The sequence below is a fragment of the Vicia villosa genome, unplaced genomic scaffold (assembly GCF_029867415.1).
Source record: "Vicia villosa cultivar HV-30 ecotype Madison, WI unplaced genomic scaffold, Vvil1.0 ctg.002471F_1_1, whole genome shotgun sequence".
NCBI classification, from domain to species: Eukaryota; Viridiplantae; Streptophyta; class Magnoliopsida; order Fabales; family Fabaceae; genus Vicia; species Vicia villosa.
The window spans coordinates 47,661-66,427 of NW_026705937.1; the positions used below are offsets into that span (position 1 = coordinate 47,661).

At 32.1% G+C, this 18,767-nt stretch overlaps 2 protein-coding genes and 1 long non-coding RNA gene across 3 annotated transcripts; 1 reads left to right on the forward strand and 2 right to left on the reverse strand.

The window, feature by feature from the left end:
* The first annotated feature begins 1,465 nt into the window (after positions 1-1,465).
* Positions 1,466-4,876, forward strand: LOC131638890 (uncharacterized). Its single transcript, XR_009294792.1, has 3 exons — positions 1,466-1,689; positions 1,770-2,011; positions 2,138-4,876. It is a non-coding gene; the product is annotated as an uncharacterized LOC131638890 (long non-coding RNA).
* A 3,677-nt stretch (positions 4,877-8,553) lies between these two features.
* Positions 8,554-10,418, reverse strand: LOC131638892 (uncharacterized). The gene is made up of 3 exons (XM_058909428.1): positions 9,233-10,418; positions 8,841-9,127; positions 8,554-8,715 (listed from the first exon to the last, which is right to left on the reverse strand). The coding sequence occupies exons 1-3, from the start codon at positions 10,416-10,418 to the stop codon at positions 8,554-8,556; spliced, it is 1,635 nt and encodes a 544-aa protein (XP_058765411.1).
* A 6,894-nt stretch (positions 10,419-17,312) lies between these two features.
* LOC131638893 (uncharacterized) lies at positions 17,313-18,264 on the reverse strand. The gene has a single exon (XM_058909429.1). It carries the CDS (start codon positions 18,218-18,220, stop codon positions 17,618-17,620), a length of 603 nt encoding a protein of 200 aa, XP_058765412.1. The 5' UTR covers positions 18,221-18,264; the 3' UTR covers positions 17,313-17,617.
* Between the last annotated feature and the right edge of the window lie 503 nt (positions 18,265-18,767).

Sequence of the window (18,767 nt, forward strand, 5' to 3'; positions counted from 1 at the left end):
GCTTCCTTGAATGCCCAGTTAATTGGGGGTCGATCCTCAAAATCTTAGCTTTAGGAGAGGTGGGATACACTTGGTTCAATCACCTACAATGCACAAAGTTTTTGAAAAACAAAGATTTTTTTTTTTGTATTTTGGTTAGTAAAACATAACAAAGAAATATTCACAAGTTAAACAAACATGGGTGCTTGGTGATCCCCCCAAAGATGAGGGACGAACAAAGCTAAAGATGAACCTCAAGATTGTGATCTTGATATGATTGTAATGTAAATGATTAGGAGGATCTTAGGGTCAAAGATTGGGGTATGACAATTTAATCCTCTTATCAGTCATAGGCTTATTAGAAACCTTGTCCTCAAGGTCAATCCAGAAATGACACGTGGCAATTTATTAATGGAGGCATTTTTGGGACAAGGTTGTGGTATGTGTGGTGCATGGAGTGGTTGTATGTTGTCAGAAAAATATAAAGAAGGAATAAGATTCGTTGCATGGTTGGTGATGATCAAGAGTGGAAAGTGATTTGAGAAAAAATTTAGTTCGATCTAAGGGTAATGGCGGGGTTTCAATTTTAGTGTGTGATGGTGAAAGTTATGGATTTGAAAATATGAACTTTGAGAGGGAAAATTTGATGATGGGGATTTCGTGTTAGTATAAGATGTTGGATCCAATTGTGGTGAATTAAATCATGCGGAAGAGTGTGTGTGTGTGTGTGGGGGGGGGGGGGGATACAAACGGGATATTTGAATGACAACGCGTCAACGCAGAACGCGTCACCGCAGTTTGCATGTATGTTGTGGCATGGGAGACTTTGTGTGGGACACGAATGAGTTATGATTATCGAGGAGACCTGTTCAACGACTGTGATTGCCCTATCACTAGAATGTTGTGCTTGAACAGTGGATGATGATGAGAGCCTCATTTTATGCATTGGCCTATATTGGCTCGCAGTCACTTGTTACCCACTTAATTGCCACATGATGCGAGTTGGTTGATATTAAAAGACATCACACGATCTAGACAATTTACATGTACTTTTTAAATTACATGGTTCAGATTTGTCTTTGGATTTTGGGTAGTACTTTGAGGCTAGTAAGTTATGTTTTGAGACTTAAGAAAGTGAGATGGGGTTTGAAACACATTCTTAGTTAAAGCCACTTGAGAACTAGTCATTGTAGTTCCCTACATATTATTAATTTGTTCAATTTCTCCCACATTATTATTTTTTCCTTTGTTTCTCCTTTTCCTTCTTATTTGTTCCAAAATCCGAACCAGACTTAAAAATGTTTGAAAATATTAATTGTTGGGTTTCATCTTGGGCCTTTTCTTCCATCTCTTAAGTGAAAATATCATTTTAAATATACTCAAAGAGGGGAAATATTAGGACCAATGTCCTTACCAAAATATGGACTTAATAGAGAAAATAAAAAAGAAGATCTAGTTTGTAGACCACTTATCCCACACGTTTCATAAAAGTGTAGGGTCCAAAGAATCACTTGATAATTTTTTAGATGTTTTTCTGTTAAGTTGACAATAAGGTTGCAATTGTAACGTTACCAAGTCCCCAACATGGAAAATAGTATCAAGTTTGTTCTTATTTACTTGTATCTCATTTTTCTCAATATTTTGTTGCATGTTCAGTAAGGTGGAGAACTTATACCATTGGCGAGGGTGATTGGTGACAAAACATCTAAGGTAAGTTTCTAGACAACAGTTAAGTACTTCAACCTGTCCATCTATTTCTGTGTTATAAGAGGTGGTGTATTTGAGTGTAGTATCTTGGATATTAAAAAACTATTTCTAGCAAGTATTGAGAAACAAAGGATCTCGATCAAAGACTATGGATTGTTGAATATCGTGTAGGCGGAAGATTTTTACTAAGAAGCGAGATGCAAGGTCTTTAGCTGAGAACTTGGCCGACAAGGCGACGAAGTTCATAAATTTGGTGAGCCGATCACAGATTATCCAAATGACAATATGGTCAAAGGAGTTTGGTAGATGTGTTATAAAATCCATGGTAAGTTCTTCCCATACTTGATTTGGTATTGGTAGAAGTTGTAAAAGCCTTTCTTTTTTTGAGTTTGATATTTGTTATGTTGACAAAGATAATATTTTTTGATAAATCTTTTCTACTTCCAAATAGAGGTCAAGCCAAGCAGAAGAGGCTGACAACCGCGCTATTGTGGTGTTAACACCATAATGACTTATTATTGGGGTGCATTGATACTTATGCAACAGAGAGTTGCGAAGCCCTTAAAGGTTAGGTACAAAAAATTTATCTTTGTAATAAAATAGTCCTTTTGAAAAGGTGTACAACTTGTGTTCACTATCATTTTGTTCCACCTGTTTTACCAAAACTTTTGACGTTTTTAAGAGATAAACTGGGGAGGACAAAGTGAACAACAAGGATTCTTCACTAATAAATTTCTCACTCAAAACATCAGCTACTTGATTTAATTTACGAGGTTTGCAAAAGCATCAAATTAATTTCTTATAATTTTGAAGTCCATTTTTGTTGTTCTGGTATCTGGATTTTTTGGAGAAGCAAATTTCTTAGACTTTTTTATTTGTATACATATGAAAATATTTGCCAATAAGATACTGGAGCCATTTTTTATTGATTATGTGACACCATAATTTTCTCGCACATAAACTGAAGTGACTTGCATTCTATGACACATTATCTTACCATAGAAGGTGAAGGGGTGACTATCTGGAGAGAACACTTCATTGATGGCTACACCAAAAGCATCCCAACAATGAGTTGAAAATTGATTAGAAGATAATGTCAAGTAACATTTGTCTGCAAAATATATTTTTTTGGTTTGGACATGTGTTAGAGGGTGGTACATGTAAAACACTCTGATGTCCCAATCAATAAATAAAACAAAAAAACAATACTTTTAAATTTTCAAGAGTGTATACTTTAGTTTAGTTTTATGGCCGAGACCTTTTATATAATATAGGAGTATTATTAAGGTTTTGGACAATCCTCTATATAGTAATTAGTTCTGTCAATTAAACAAAATTAAAAGAAAAAAGAGAATTAAAGGAAAAGGAGTGAAATATTCAATATATTGTTCAAAAAGACCCGTGGATTTGAGATGGTCATAATACATTAATCCCCATTTTTCAACACATACATGAACTTTGAAAGTCTAGGGGTCCATTATTGGTGAGTTAGCTTTGTTAGTTAGAAGTCTACGGATACATTTTACAAGGTCACGTGTCAACTTGTCCTGTCCACATCTAATTGGTTCATTGAATAACAATGTTTCATTTCTATAGCAGTTATTCTTCTTCAATTAAAGGTATTAAGTACTTCTAAGAAACATAATTTAATTTAATTTAAAGTACTAAGCTTTTTATTTTTAAATAATGGTCAATGCATCAAAACAACATCGAAATAAGACTAACTCAATAGTTGATTTAGTAGTAGAGACTTAGGTTTTGGAATTGGAAGTATACTCCTCTCATAATCTTGAATTCGATTTCTATTATATATTAATAATTTTTGTGTTACACGCTAATTCTTACACAACTTTTGAAAAATCATGTAAGAAAAATTATATCCGTATTAAAATAATTTATTTAAATATAAAAGAAGAAAAATCATTTAAAGGAGTGATTTCAAATCATAAAATTACCTTAAACTATAAGGCTTAAACCACTCGATATAGAAGGATGAAGAACAAAAGTAAAAAAAATATAATTGAAGTGGCACTTAGGTGAAGGTTGAAGATATTTATTGTCTAAAAAAAATCTTTTTAAAGACCTCAATACCATATGAGACAGGTGAAGGATATATTAAATTCATTTAATTAAGTTAAAATATATATTAGTGTTGTCTTGACGATATCAAAGCATCACTATCCAAGTTGGAAAAACAAAAATGAAAAATATTTATGTTTTTAATAATACAAGTAGGTTGACTTTTTGTCGTCCTTGACATTAATTAGTAATGCTTCCAATAAAAATTAAGCATAATATTAATATTATTATTGTAAAATTCACCCACTTCCTCATTTTTTTTTCAAAAATAATTTTTAAATTTTGATTGATAAGATTGTGGGAGTGAGTTCAAACTTACATTGGAGTATATCACCAACTAAACATTTTACAAATGAAAGCTTTACGTGCCCAAAAAAAAAAAAGAAAATATAATGGAAAAATAAGTACTAGTTGCTTAGATATTTTAAATAGTTATATACTAGTCTAACTGAAGAATTCATATTTTTAATTTCAAATGGGATTTGTTTAATTTGTTTGACTCTATAGAATAAAATAGTCATAAGTGCAAGTTGGCATATCTAATGATTCTGCCTTATCCTCGATCTTGTCTGAATTTTATTCAGCATATTGGCCTGCATATAATTCTATTTGACGTGAATTACAATTTCTATATGTTCATGCAAAGGTACAAGCGTGATACCCTTATTTTGTTTTTGTTTTCTCAACTGCATACACCTATTCGTTTAGTGGCTTTTCGAGGCCGTGTAACATATCTAATATTGTAGCTAGGGCTGGACAGTGGTTCGGACTGGTTTGAGTTCGGGCCCAAACCCCTAAACCTGTCTAATTCACGGTGATGTTTATAGGTCCAATTTCCAACCGATTCAAATATCGGTTTTTATAGATTCGGATGGAATCGGTTTCGGTAATGTAAGTTGGGTTGTTTTGGATATTGAATTTAATTGGGCCAGTTTAAAATTTAATCCCAACTTATAAAACAACATAATTTCAATGAAAATTCTTTGTACATCCATATAGGGTGAAAAACACCCATGAAAACTCCAAAATACCTTTCGGAGATCTCCAAAGACACCCATATTCTAATTTTCAAGATTTCGGATATGCATCTCCGAAATCACCCAGATCAACTATTTCGGATATATATATATATATATATATATATATATATATATATATATATATATATATATATATATATATATATATATATATATATATATCCGAAAACACCCTTTTCCAATTTAAACGTTGAATTTAAAATGTCAGGTGTTTTTTCGGAGATGCATATCCGAAAAAACCCTTCATATAACTTTTTCTCTCCTTTACTATTTCATTCAGTATGTTCCAAACAAAATACCTTTCGGAGATCTCCGAAGACACCCATATTCTAATTTTCAAGATTTCGGATATATATATATATATATATATATATATATATATATATATATATATATATATATATATATATATATATATATATATATATATCCGAAAACACCCATTTCCAATTTAAACGTTGAATTTAAAATGTCAGGTGTTTTTTCAAAGATGCATATCCGAAAAAACCCTTCATATAACTTTTTCTCTCCTTTACTATTTCATTCAGTATGTTCCAAACAAAACACAACCCCTCTCCAAAACCTCAACTATTTTGAATCAATTTTTTTGTCTCCAAACCAAGTTCCAAGTGGTTCATCATATCAAAGAGAGCATAGAAAGCTACAATTTGAGGTAAAATTTCCTCACTCCATCTCTCATTTCACTGCATTGTTGCTAATTTATGGATGAAAAACTGCGTTAGTTCAGAAATGCATTTTCGAAATCCACCAAACTTGTTTCGGAGATGCATTTCCGGAAAAATGTCTGTTTCAGAATTTAAAAAACAGTTTTGACAGTATGTATGTTTTGTGCATTTTTTAGGTATGGTGCATCTCAATAACATTGTCAGGGATGAGTTAGAAGCTCCGAAAGAGGTGATTAACGATGTTAAAACAATTGCCTATGTGGTGGATGTTTGACCACAATTTACAAATGAAATGACTTTCAGTTGTCGTGAACATTTGCTAGAGTGGGTTTGAAATGAAGCTAGTAAGCTTGGATTTGGCGTTGTGATAGCAAGGTCCGACAATGGCACTAGAAGAAGGAAAGCATTTGTTGTGATGAAACGCGAGAGGGGTGGGAAGTATGTTCCATCAAATCGGAAATTAAACATGATGACACAGGATCGAGAAAGTGTGTGTGTCCGTTTAAGTTGCACATATCTTGTAGGGTTGATGGTTTATGGCGTTTTAGCGTCGTTTGCGAACTTCATAATCACACATTGGAAACCAAGCTACACGGGCATCCGATTGTGTGTCGGCTAAGTCGCGAAGAGAAGGATTCTATTTCAGAATTATCGATAGTCAAAGTTGTGTCGAGAAATATACTTGCTGACTTGAAGCGAAAAATACTAGAGAATGTTTCAAATATCAAGTAGGTATACAATGAACAATACAATCTCAAAGTTTTGAAAATGGGTCCGAGGTCGGAAATGCAACACCTTTTGAAACTTTTGGGTGATAACAAATACGTTTCAAGTTTCAGAGCATGTGAAGACAAGGTTACTGTTCGTGACATATTTTGAACTCATCCTGAAAGTATAAAGTTGTTCAACACATTTCCAACGGTCTTTTTAATTAATTCGACGTACAAGACCAATAAGTATAGGCTTCCGCTTCTAGAAATTGTCGGTGTGACTTCTACGGACATGGTATTTTCGGTTGGTTTCGCTTTTTTAGAATGTGAGAAAGAAGATAACATTACATGGGATTCGGAAATATGTAAGACTGATAATGTATAGCTAAAATTGAAGTTGAAATTCTGTTTGAAATTGGCAATATTGAACTAATGTGAAAGACTTCTCAATATTGAACTAATGAGAAATTCTGTGATATCAGTCAACAATTCATTTCCTTTAAGCAGAATATTGAAGTTGAGGCTATTAAAGACCTGTAATACAAAGGCTTGTCAATTTTAAAGACCTGTCAATTTTAAAGACCTGTAATACAAAGGCTTCTCAATTTTAAAGACCTGTCAATTATAAAGACTTGTAATACAAAGGCTTCTCAATGTTGAACTTGTTCAATTTATTAGCAATATGTTGGTATCTGTTCTTTAGACTCTTTGGTGTATTCAATTGCAAGAACTTTGTCTGGTATGTATGTCAACTGAAGCCTACTAGTGTAAATGTCAGATTTAAAATTACTATTCTAAGGGAAAGTGTAAATTGATTTCTAGGAATCAATTGTATATGTAAAACACAATTCGTTATTTTCCTTTCCAATGAACTACGATTCTGTTGGTGCATTTGTCATTGAACCTAAAGTCACTTCCTCATAGGTCACACTGTCGGTAACATGCAAAGCTAACAAAAGATCCATAGTAACATATGTATTATACTAACAATATCAACAACTCAGCATACATAACAACATATGTATTATACTGCAATATCAGCTTACAAAAGATCCATAGTAAAATGCCATACCAGACCAGCTTACAAAAGTAAAATGCATACCAGCTTACAAAAGTAAAATGCCATAATTCCATACCAGCTTACAAAAGTAAAATGCATAAACTTCCATATCAGCTTAGCATAAATAAAAGTTTGTGCATATGATTTAAGTTCAGGACTATCCTAAGTTCAGCACTACACCAAACTAACTGCTGCATAAACAGAACACCAAAATAACAGCATAAAATTTAAGTTCAGGACTATCCTAAGTTCAGCACTACACCAAAATAACAGCATAACATTTAAGTTCAGCACTACATCCTAAGTTCAACACCACAATGGCATAATTATTCTTGTGTTGGTGGAGGAGCTTGTGATCCTCCTTCCATAATTGTTTGTGCACCCAATTTCAAAGACTTGTCAACACTTTTTTTTGCTTTTTTGTTTCCACCTTTAGGAATCTCTCTATCCGCGGCTCTCTTCCCTTTACACGTTCGTTTGTTGTGGCCAAAAATACCACATTTCTTGCACTTGACAGTTTGTAGACTTCTAGGAAGCGTATTTCTTGTTCTCGGTTCATCGTTTGCCTTGTTGCGATTCTTTTTTGGACGACCGATAGACCTCCTCATGAATGGAGGGTTGATTGGGTGAGCAACATTCACCGGCCATAGTTGAGGGCCATTGGTTGGCATAATGATATGGCTATAGGTAGCCAACACAGTAGATTTCCTACACAAAAAACAATACATCAGATTGCATATTACGTAACATACTATGGTATAGCATAACTGCAGAACATGTTACCTATAGAATGGTGAAACAAATTCTTCAGGTTCTTTCTTGGCAAACCATATGCATGAGATAGCATGACAACATGGGATTCCGGTCAAGTCCCATCTCCTACAACCACACTTCTTTTGCAGCAAATTAACAGGATACATCTCGACACCGTTTGAAACCCCAAATATAGCAAACTCGTCATCTGCGTGCCATGTCGCAATCCAGCCTTCAGTCTCCCTCTTTGTTCTTTCCAACACTTTTTGAATGTTAGGGCTGATTACACCTTTGCATCTACCTAATTTCTCCTTTTGAGTAGAAATTCTGACTGTTATGTAATGTTTGATTCCTTCTAGCAATGAAATGATCGGCTTGTCCCTGTACTCCAATATTGCTCGATTAAAAGCTTCGCACATGTTGTTGACTTGCAAATCGCATTGTGTGTTTGTCTTGAAGTGAGACCTACTCCAACTTGCTACAGGCACATCCATCATGTGTTTCCAAGCATTGGGATTGAGCTCTTTCATGTGATTCATTTATCTTTGCCATCCAGGTATTGTTGTGGCCCGAGCTGCCCTCCATAGTGCTTCCTTCATTATTATCCCAGGATATTTCTTCCTCCAATTGCCATATAAGTGTTTAACACACAGTCGATGTTCAACATTTTGGCTTGTCTCTAGAATAGCCGATACCAAACCCTGGACAACAAGATAATAATTAGCTAACATATTAGATAACATATTATATAACAATTAGATAACATATTATATAACAACTAGATAACATATTATATAACAACTAGATAACATATTAGATAACATACCTTCTGTTGATCAGATATAAATCCATAATCCATTTCTTGCACGGAATTTAAGTCGTCAAGTAATAGCTTCAGAAACCATTGCCAAGAGTCCTTCGTTTCAGCTTCGACGACGGCATAAGCAACTGGATAAATCTTGTTATTTCCATCCTTACCAACAACACCTATTAACTGACCTCCATATTCCCCTTTTAGAAAACAGGCATCCAATCCAATTAAAGGTCTACACGTAGTTGCAAACGCTGCCTTACAAGCTTCTAAGCATACGTATATTCTTTCAAATACAGGACCTGCAGCTGAATCAACACACTTAATGATAACAGTAGAGTTTGGATTTGACCTTAACAACTCCTCGGCATAACTTCAAAGATGGTTAAATTGTTCGCGGCCAGCACCTTGAATCAATTCTATTGCCTTCCTCTTGGCTCTATATGCTTGATGGTTTGACAACTTTACCCCCCACCTTTGAAGACCTTCTGCAACCAGGCCTTTACTTTTCATTTCAGGAGTGTGCCTTAAAGTATCCACAAATTTGCGAGCTAACCATTGTGTTGTCGCTTGTCTATTCTTGGATGTCCTATGACAAGTATGTTGATCAACGAAGCTAACAACTTGCCAAAATTGGTTGGTAGACCTCTTGCTAAACCTAATATGAAATGGACATCCTTCAATACATTTGACAACAACTCTCCTCTTGTCATTTTTCTTGATCACAAAACTCTTGTTTTTCTCCAATGCAAACTCCTTGATGGCATCTTTGATTTGATCTTTATCCTTGAACATCATCCCTAATTCAAATTTTGTATCTTTCTTAAAAGTTGGATACTCCTTTATCGCATCTTCGGCATCACTATCCGGTGGAGTACGAAGTACTTCTGAATCACAACTGTCATTATCAGAAGTGACATCGATCCTTGAAGAGTTTTGTGTTGGAACCGTAGGGAGAATTGTGGTCCAATCAATTCCAGCATCAGTACCTAAATCCAACTCATCAAAAACAACTTCATCATCATCCTCATCTTCCTCACTGCTCATTTTATAATCGGGATCAGATTCACTATCTTCATTTGCATCCTCCACATTTTCCTCCTCATTTGCATCCTCCACATTTTCCTCCTCATTTGCATCCTCCACATTTTCCTCTTCATTTACATCCTCCTCATTATCCACATTTTCCTCTTCATCTTCATTTACATCCTCCACATTTTCCTGTTCATTATCAACTTCCACATCCACATTTTGCTCGGGATTTGCAGCCTCCTCATTATTAACCTCCACCTCCTCATTATTAACCTCAACCTCCACATTTACATCCTCCTCCACATTTACTTCCTCCACATTTACTTCCTCCACATTTTCTTCAACCTTGTGCTCAACGTAAATGTCAACGACTTTAAATCCTCTAACGTCTTCCACAAACCTTAACACGTCGCTATCATTGTTCAACGACCTAAGTCCACGGGAAAATGACAAGTTTGGATTCAAATACCACACACACTTTATGTTACAATACCCTTGAGCTTTGATCATATCTTCGATTTGCATATAGGACAGGTAGTCCACATCCCAGTCCCAATCCATCTCAGTAACAATGTCACCAACATATAACTTCACTGGGTTGTCCACAAAACATCCCCGATGATGTATTCGGAGTCTAACGAGTTGAGTTTCTGAAGGCCTACAACAGAACACGATAACACGACAAATTAGAATATGGGACCACAACATAAACTTGGAAACACAAACACGGGACCACAAAATAAAGTAATCAGAATCTGGGACCACATCAAAAACAAATCAAACCCTAAACATGGAAACACAAACACGGGACCACAGAATTAGGGATCGGGACCACAATATAGAATCATCAAGAGTGGATGGTATAATGAAAACGAGACTGATAGTAAACATAATTTTACCTGGAGACGAAGCTGGGTGACGCTATTTCTTCCACTGAGAAAACAAACAGTGTGACTGTAGCAAACGTAATCGAATTTGAGACAACGTGACTTGGGTTATCGAAACCAGATCCACTTCGTCTTCGTCGCAGCCTAGGGTTCTTCGTTCTTCATTTTGTTTAGTTACAGAGTAAGGAATGGAATGGAAAGCGAACAATGTGGTTTTTGTTTAATTCCATTTTGTTTATTTTCTATTTAACTTAATTGATATTATTTTAATTAATGAAAATATCAAAATAATTATGAAAATATAAATCATTATTTAAGTAATATTTAAATGATTTGGCATTGACACATCAGCCAAAAACACGCCACGTCATTAAAATTATGCACCAAATTGACTGGGGGACTAAATCCAAGCAGCAAAGTTAAAATAGGGACTAAAACGGTGGTTTTGAAAGTGGGGGGATCAAAATAAAAAAAAAAAGCAAAATAGGGGGACCAAAGTTGCATTTAAGCCTTAATAATTTTTGTGTCACACGCTAATTCTTACACAACTTTTGAAAAATCATGTAAGAAAAATTATATCCGTATTAAAATAATTTATTTAAATATAAAAGAAGACAAATTATTTAAAGGAGTGATTTCAAATCATAAAATTACCTTAAACTATAAGGCTTAAACCACTCGATATAGAAGGATGAAGAACAAAAGTAAAAAAAAATATAATTGAAGTGGCACTTAGGTGAAGGTTGAAGATATTTATTGTCTAAAAAAAATCTTTTTAAAGACCTCAATACCATATGAGACAGGTGAAGGATATATTAAATTCATTTAATTAAGTTAAAATATATATTAGTGTTGTCTTGACGATATCAAAGCATCACTATCCAAGTTGGAAAAACAAAAATGAAAAATATTTTTGTTTTTCATAATACAAGTAGGTTGACTTTTTGTCGTCCTTGACATTAATTAGTAATGCTTCCAATAAAAATTAGGCATAATATTAATATTATTATTGTAAAATTCACCCACTTCCTCATTTTTTTTTCAAAAATAATTTTTAAATTTTGATTGATAAGATTGTGGGAGTGAGTTCAAACTTACATTGGAGTATATCACCAACTAAACATTTTACAAATGAAAGCTTTACGTGCCCAAAAAAAAAAGAACATATAATGGAAAAATAAGTACTAGTTGCTTAGATATTTTAAATAGTTATATACTAGTCTAACTGAAGAATTCATATTTTTAATTTCAAATGGGATTTGTTTAATTTGTTTGACTCTATAGAATAAAATAGTCATAAGTGCAAGTTGGCATATCTAATGATTCTGCCTTATCCTCGATCTTGTCTGAATTTTATTCAGCATACTGGCCTGCATATAATTCTATTTGACGTGAATTACAATTTCTATATGTTCATGCAAAGGTACAAGCGTGATACCCTTATTTTGTTTTTGTTTTCTCAACTGCATACACCTATTCGTTTAGTGGCTTTTTGTGACCGTATAACATTCTTAATATTGTAGTTAGGGCTGGACATCAGTTCAGATTAGTTCGGGTTCGGACCCAAACCCTCAAACCGATCTAACTCATGGGTGATGTTTATAGGCCTAACTCCCGACCGGTTCAAATATTGGTTTTTAAGGATTCGGGTGGATTCAGTTCGGTTATGTAAGGCGGTTTATTCGGATATTGAATTTAATTGGGCTAGTTTAAAATTTAAACCCAACTTATAAAAACAACATAATTTTAATTATTTTTGGGTCGTTCTAGAAAAAGCCCAAATGAACAACTATCATTTCAAATTTTTTTATTTTATTTTTTAATCTAAGATAAGAAGAAAAAATTGGGCCATTAAAAAATTTAAGGACAAATAAAGTATCATAAGTCTGTTTTTTTTATTTTTATTTAAAGGGTTAATGAACTTTTTCATCCCTTTAAATATTTCAAATTTCGTTTTTAGTCCCTCCAAAATTTTCCTTCAAGTAATCATCCCTTCAAAAATTTTCTTCCGAACTATTGGTCCATAACGTCAAATTCCGTAGCTAATCGGTGGCTAAAGTCGTAGCTAATCTCTAGCAAATTTGACGTTAGGGACCAATAGTTTAGACGAAAAATTTTGAAGGGACGATTTTTTAAAGGAAAATTTTGGAGGGACTAAAAACGAAATCTGCAAAATTTAGAGGGATCAAAAAGTTCATTAACCCTTATTTAAAATAAGTAATTGACTTATTTTATGATTACCCATTTAATCTTTTAAATTAAATGTCCCAAATATACATCTCTCAATTTGAGATCCGCTTGTATTCGTCACAATTTACATCCCAGTATGTGTTATCAATTTGAGATCTTTTTCATCTCTTCATCTTTGCAACTCCTCCAATATGTGTTATCAATTTACATCCGTCACAATACAATTTTCATCTTTGCAACTCCTCCAATATATGTTATCTGCCATAAAGCAATCCCTCAAAAACCTAATAAATACAACAAAATTATAATAATCTTGTAAAGAACAAATTAATCTTTAAGAAAAAAATAATACTTATTACTTAAATCTCAACTTTTATTATAACAATTTATGATTGAAGATAAAAATAACAATGGTTTCACAGAAAAAATAATACTTAAATATGTACTTTATTATAACAAAGTTGAATAGATATAACAACTTTCATTGTATTCATTTAATAAACAACAAAAACAACTTTTCATATATCATAGTTTTTTCCAATTTTTTCCAATGTTCTATAGCATATAAATCATTTTAAATAAAAATAAGCTAACCTTTTTCAAAGATATTGTCTTATAAGCTCACCGATGTATAATAAGAAATTAAACAAAAGAGATTTTTTATTTTTTGCCTGGCTAAAATCTCAATATTAGTTAGGGTTAAATATATTTGTAGTTCTTATAAATATTCCAATTTTTATTTTTAGTCTTTCTAAAATCTTTCTTCAAACAATGATCTTCGTAAAGTTTTTTATCCACAATTTTAGTCTCTGCCGTCAACTTTCATTAACGGAAGCTGACGTGGCTGTACGCCACGTGAAAGGCACACTGACAAAAATCAGAAAACACTTGAAGTTGCGGGGTTTTAAACCTCCTCTAAACAAACCTAAAATTTTTAGGAACAAAGCTCTAACAGACATATCATCAAACACCTTAGATGCACCATTTAAAATTGCAACACTCACATTTTCTATGTGCAACGCTTCTTCTGAAATATTTACCTTGATTAAACAGTATAATGGTTTCTCTGTAAAAAAACCTCTTGACCTTCAAATTTGATTCTATGTTCTTCAACTCACTTCTCGTCCTTAGAGCCTCTTCATCTTGAAAATTGCTTCTATGTCCTTCAACTCATTGCAAGTTCTCAGATCTTTACCTTTTGAAAACTGAATCATCAAGGAGGTTGTGGAAAAAATAACAAAACATATGAATCAAAAGGATACAAAGATCATGATACTCAAGTTATAACAAAGTGATATAAGATAGAGAAGAAAAGAACCAACCTTTGCTGAATTTCTTAATCAAAGAGAAAAGCAAATGAAAACGGCAATTGAGAATTCGTAAGTAGATTTTGTAAAATCAATATATATCCCTTCATATTTGCATATGCATATATAATCAACTCAAGTTTTGTACGTCTAAAGTATAAACTCATTTTATAAATTCCTTTGAGATATCTTAAGATCCATTTCACAACATTTCAATTATCTTTTCAAATATTAGACAAGGATCTTCTATTAACCCCAACCACATGTTCTATATATACTCGTGTCCACACCGATCCATACATTAAACATCCAACAATTGAGACATATGACACATTGTAAATCTTCTCTTTTCAATTTCATTTGTAGGAACCTTATTTGCTGTAAGAAAAAGTGACTAACAAGTGGAGTGGCAATTGAATTTTTCTTTTCCATGTGCAATCACTTCAATACATTATTAATATACATTTCTTGTGGTAGCCACAGTTTATGCTCTTATAGATCACGGAAGACGGACATACCATTAATATGTTTCATTGGCCTCAAGTCTTTCTTAGAAAAATAATTCTTTAAGTCATTCTTTAACTTGCTGATATTCACGCTATATTTTGTTCTACAATCAACATATCAACAACATACAAAAGTAATAAGATCGACTCACGATCAACAAATCTCTTCACAAATACACAATGATTAAAAGTAGTCCTTTAGTATCTGTAATCAATCATAAAGAAATCTTACCATTGATAATGTGCCTGCTTAAGTTCATAACAACTACTTATCAAATAACAGAATAAATCTTCTTTGACTTTGATTTCGGATGTAACACCCGAAAATTTATTTAGTTATTTAAATAAGTTATTCAAGGAATTAATATGGAAATTCGATCGAAGTTGGATATATATATATATATATATATATATATATATATATATATATATATATATATATATATGGGTGAGCGATTAAATTATTTAGTTGGATTTTAGCAGGAAGGAAACATTACCGGGAATAAATTAGTTTATTAAAAATATTAATTATTTAGTTGGGTTATATTATGGTGTAAGAAATACTATTAGGAGGTGTGTATAATAATCTATGTGGGCTAGTTTAATTTGGTTAGTGAATGTACGGAGAAAAGAATAGTCCATTCCAAGTTGTAAAACCAAATAAAAGTAGTAGTGATACAAGGTTAGGTTTTTGGCAGATAGAAGAATAAAAGCAGAGTCACGTAGAGCAAGGGTTTGGGAGGAGAGGATACGAGAAGTGCAAGCCGGAACCAAAAATTAGGAACTCGATCTGATATTAGAGGCAATCTCCATATACAAGATAAGGGTGGGGTTCGAATTAAATAACCGGGAATATGATGATAGTATGTAGGATTGGGATTGTATAAATTAATACTATGAATTATGTGTTTTTACTGTATCGTTTGGATTTATGAAGAATTACTGTTTTATGAATTTTGTTGACTGATTGATTGCTATGGAAAATAAGTCTTTGGGTTAAGTTGTTGTTTTAATCGAAACAAGAATCTGGAAATATACATACATATATATATATACATACATATATATATATATATATATATATATATATATATATATATATATATATATATATATATATATATATATATATATATATATATATATATATATTTAAAATTAATATTTTTTAAATAAAAATATAGAAATAAAATAAAAGTTATAAGATTGGAATTTATACGATTTAATTTTATTTGTATAATTATTTGTAGAAATATTTTGCTCACAAGAGAATATAAATTAGCAATTAAAACCGTTAGAGCAAATATTTAAACCTACTATTAAAGACAATATAATCTATCTCATATATAATCGAGTTAACTCATGAACCTAACGAGTCAAACTATGTATACTTCAAGTTCAGCTCATTTAGTTAACGAACTTAGTTTTTAGCTCATACTCATCTCATTTGGTTCATGAATCTAGTTCAACGATTTAATTTTCGAATCGAGTTTCGAACTATTTTCGAGTTACTTTGGTTCATTGCCAGCCATAGTTGTACGGTTTTCTAGTGTCTTGTGCCAATTTTAATGTTTTACCTCTCAGTTTTCATCCTAAAATGAAAAACCACTTATTAATAAAGGACATATTCAATAATTGTAAATGTGAACTTTAATCTTTTTACACTTTTCTTGTTATATTTTGTTAAGTCAGGTTAACATGTGTCCTAAATATATTATAATTAGAAAAAATTAAATGTAATAAAGGCATATTTAAAGTTTCGACACATTAAAAGCACGTGTTCTAAAAAAATATTTCTATAAATAATTTATTAACTCGTGTCATTTTGGCACATGTCAGCTTTTTCCTATTTTTTATTTTCTTTTTAGTAAGTAGTCGCATTTTATTAAAATATTTTTTATTTATAATTTTATAAATCTTATTTCAATCAACAATTATACTATAATAAAGTAGAGGAACCGTATTTGAAATAAATTTTTATATAAATAATAATAGATGATTAAGTTTTATTTTCAAATAGTTTTTCAATATTTTTGAATTTATTGTTTTAATTTTATTTGAATATATCGTGACACATTTATTGTTTTTCTTTTAGTTTTTAGTTTAAAATTTTAAAATTTTAAAATTAGAAAACTTAAAAAATTAAAAAATACTTGAAATTTTTATTCCGACGATAAAAATAAAAAGAATTAATAATTTTTTAATCGAATGAAAAATGTATTAAGTAAAATCAATTACCATAATAAATAAATAATTTTGTATATAAAAAAATAGACACTTCTACGAGGCAAACTCATTCAGAAAAAAGAAATTTTAACTTTTAAATTCTCCAATAAAATAAAAAATTAAATTTAAAATAAAATATGATAGTTATATTTTAATATTTTATAACTATTTGACTTTTAATTTTGTCTTAAACCTCCATATATATTTGACCGGCCCTGCAAATAATTGGTCAATAACATGCAGCATAAAATATTTCTTTGGGTTTAATTTGTAACTAAATACACATTTAAAGTCTAGTGCAATTGTACCATAAGTTATAAAGAAACACAAAATGAGAAATAACGTGACCAAAAGTATTTGTATTATATATCATGTTTAAACAAAACCTAAAATATTTCTTCCATTACAAACTTACAATCAAACATGATTTATATGTCATTTCGTCTATTCCACACACATCTAAAACCTCATGCCAAGATATCTAATATATCCTCGTAACTCAAATCCATAAGGTATTCTCATCTTTCTCCCTCCAAGAGAAAATGGAAAAATTGGACCATTTGGAAGTGACTATTCTTCTATATTATGGGAAATGTATGGAAGAGATTTGAGAGCTTGCCATAAAAGAACCATACTCCTATCGGTCAAGAAACTGCAATGCGGTTCATTACCGAAAAGCGAGTAGGTTTTGGTTGGAATATCTTCCTCCTATGAAGATAATGTTTAGATTGATGCTTAATTATTTGGAGTCGAAATGCCTTTAACGAGATATTCTCCTTGAGGGATATGGTCATCCACGAGCGATCCAAATTAGGATAATCCGACTTGGAAGAGGTAGAAGAAGATAATGGCGGTGTCACCACAACACTCGGCGACTTCTTGTGCTTGCTACACCGGAACGAGCCAGGATGATTGGTCGGCGAGCACATGCACGTTGGAGTAGGCTTTGTTTGGAATGGCTCCGACATATAAAGATCATTTTTAGAATGATCCTTAATTATTTGGAGGACAATTGCCTTCAACGAGTATTTTGCCTTGGCAGATATGGCTATCGGCGAGCGATCCAAATTATGATTATCCGGCTTGGAAGAGGTAGAAGATGTCGGCACAACCACCACAACACGCGGAGACTTCTTGTGCTTGCTACACCTGAACGAGCCAGGATGATTGGTGGGCGAGCACATGCACATGCGTTGGTTTGTGTGGGAAGGAGAGTTTGTCATGGAAGAAGCATTTCTTAAGGCCATTGAGAGAAATTGAGGGAGTATATATGTAAAACATATACTAAGAAATTAAGAGACTAGTCAAAATAACATTATATATGTACAAGAAGTTTGTAGTTTGAGGTTGAGAAGGTTGCTTGATAGAGTATTGATTATGTTATATTAGGTAAACTCATTGATTGGCTTTTGTTTGAGCAGGAATTCTTACTATATTTGATGGTTGCTCGAGCAATTTTATAGGAACTTATTGGACATCCTTCTAACACAACTTTTAACATCAAAATTTGACATCATTAGTACACTTTATTTATACCGTAATTTTTTTAAAATATTTTTGCAATGTTTTTAAAACAAAAAATTTATAGTTTTATATCAAAAGAATTTTTTTAAGAAATATAAAGAATTAATTTGTAACAAAATTATTAAATTGTTTCATTAACCAACTTGATTACTTCATTAATCATATAAATTATATAATATTAACCACTTATTTTATCTATAACATATTAATCATTTTATATACTTTGCTAACCAACAAATTGCAAAGTATTAATCACTGGTTTTAAATAAT

Excerpts from the sequence above, each read along its gene's own strand:
- LOC131638893 (XM_058909429.1), bottom strand. The coding sequence starts at position 18,220 with ATGGCCTTAAGAAATGCTTCTTCCATGACAAACTCTCCTTCCCACACA.
- LOC131638892 (XM_058909428.1), bottom strand. The coding sequence starts at position 10,418 with ATGGATTGGGACTGGGATGTGGACTACCTGTCCTATATGCAAATCGAA. Across the intron at positions 9,128-9,232 it reads GGCAATAGAATTGATTCAAG|GTCCTGTATTTGAAAGAATA; the intron begins GTGCTGGCCGCG and ends ATTCAGCTGCAG. Across the intron at positions 8,716-8,840 it reads TTATATCTGATCAACAGAAG|GGTTTGGTATCGGCTATTCT; the intron begins GTATGTTATCTA and ends CTTGTTGTCCAG.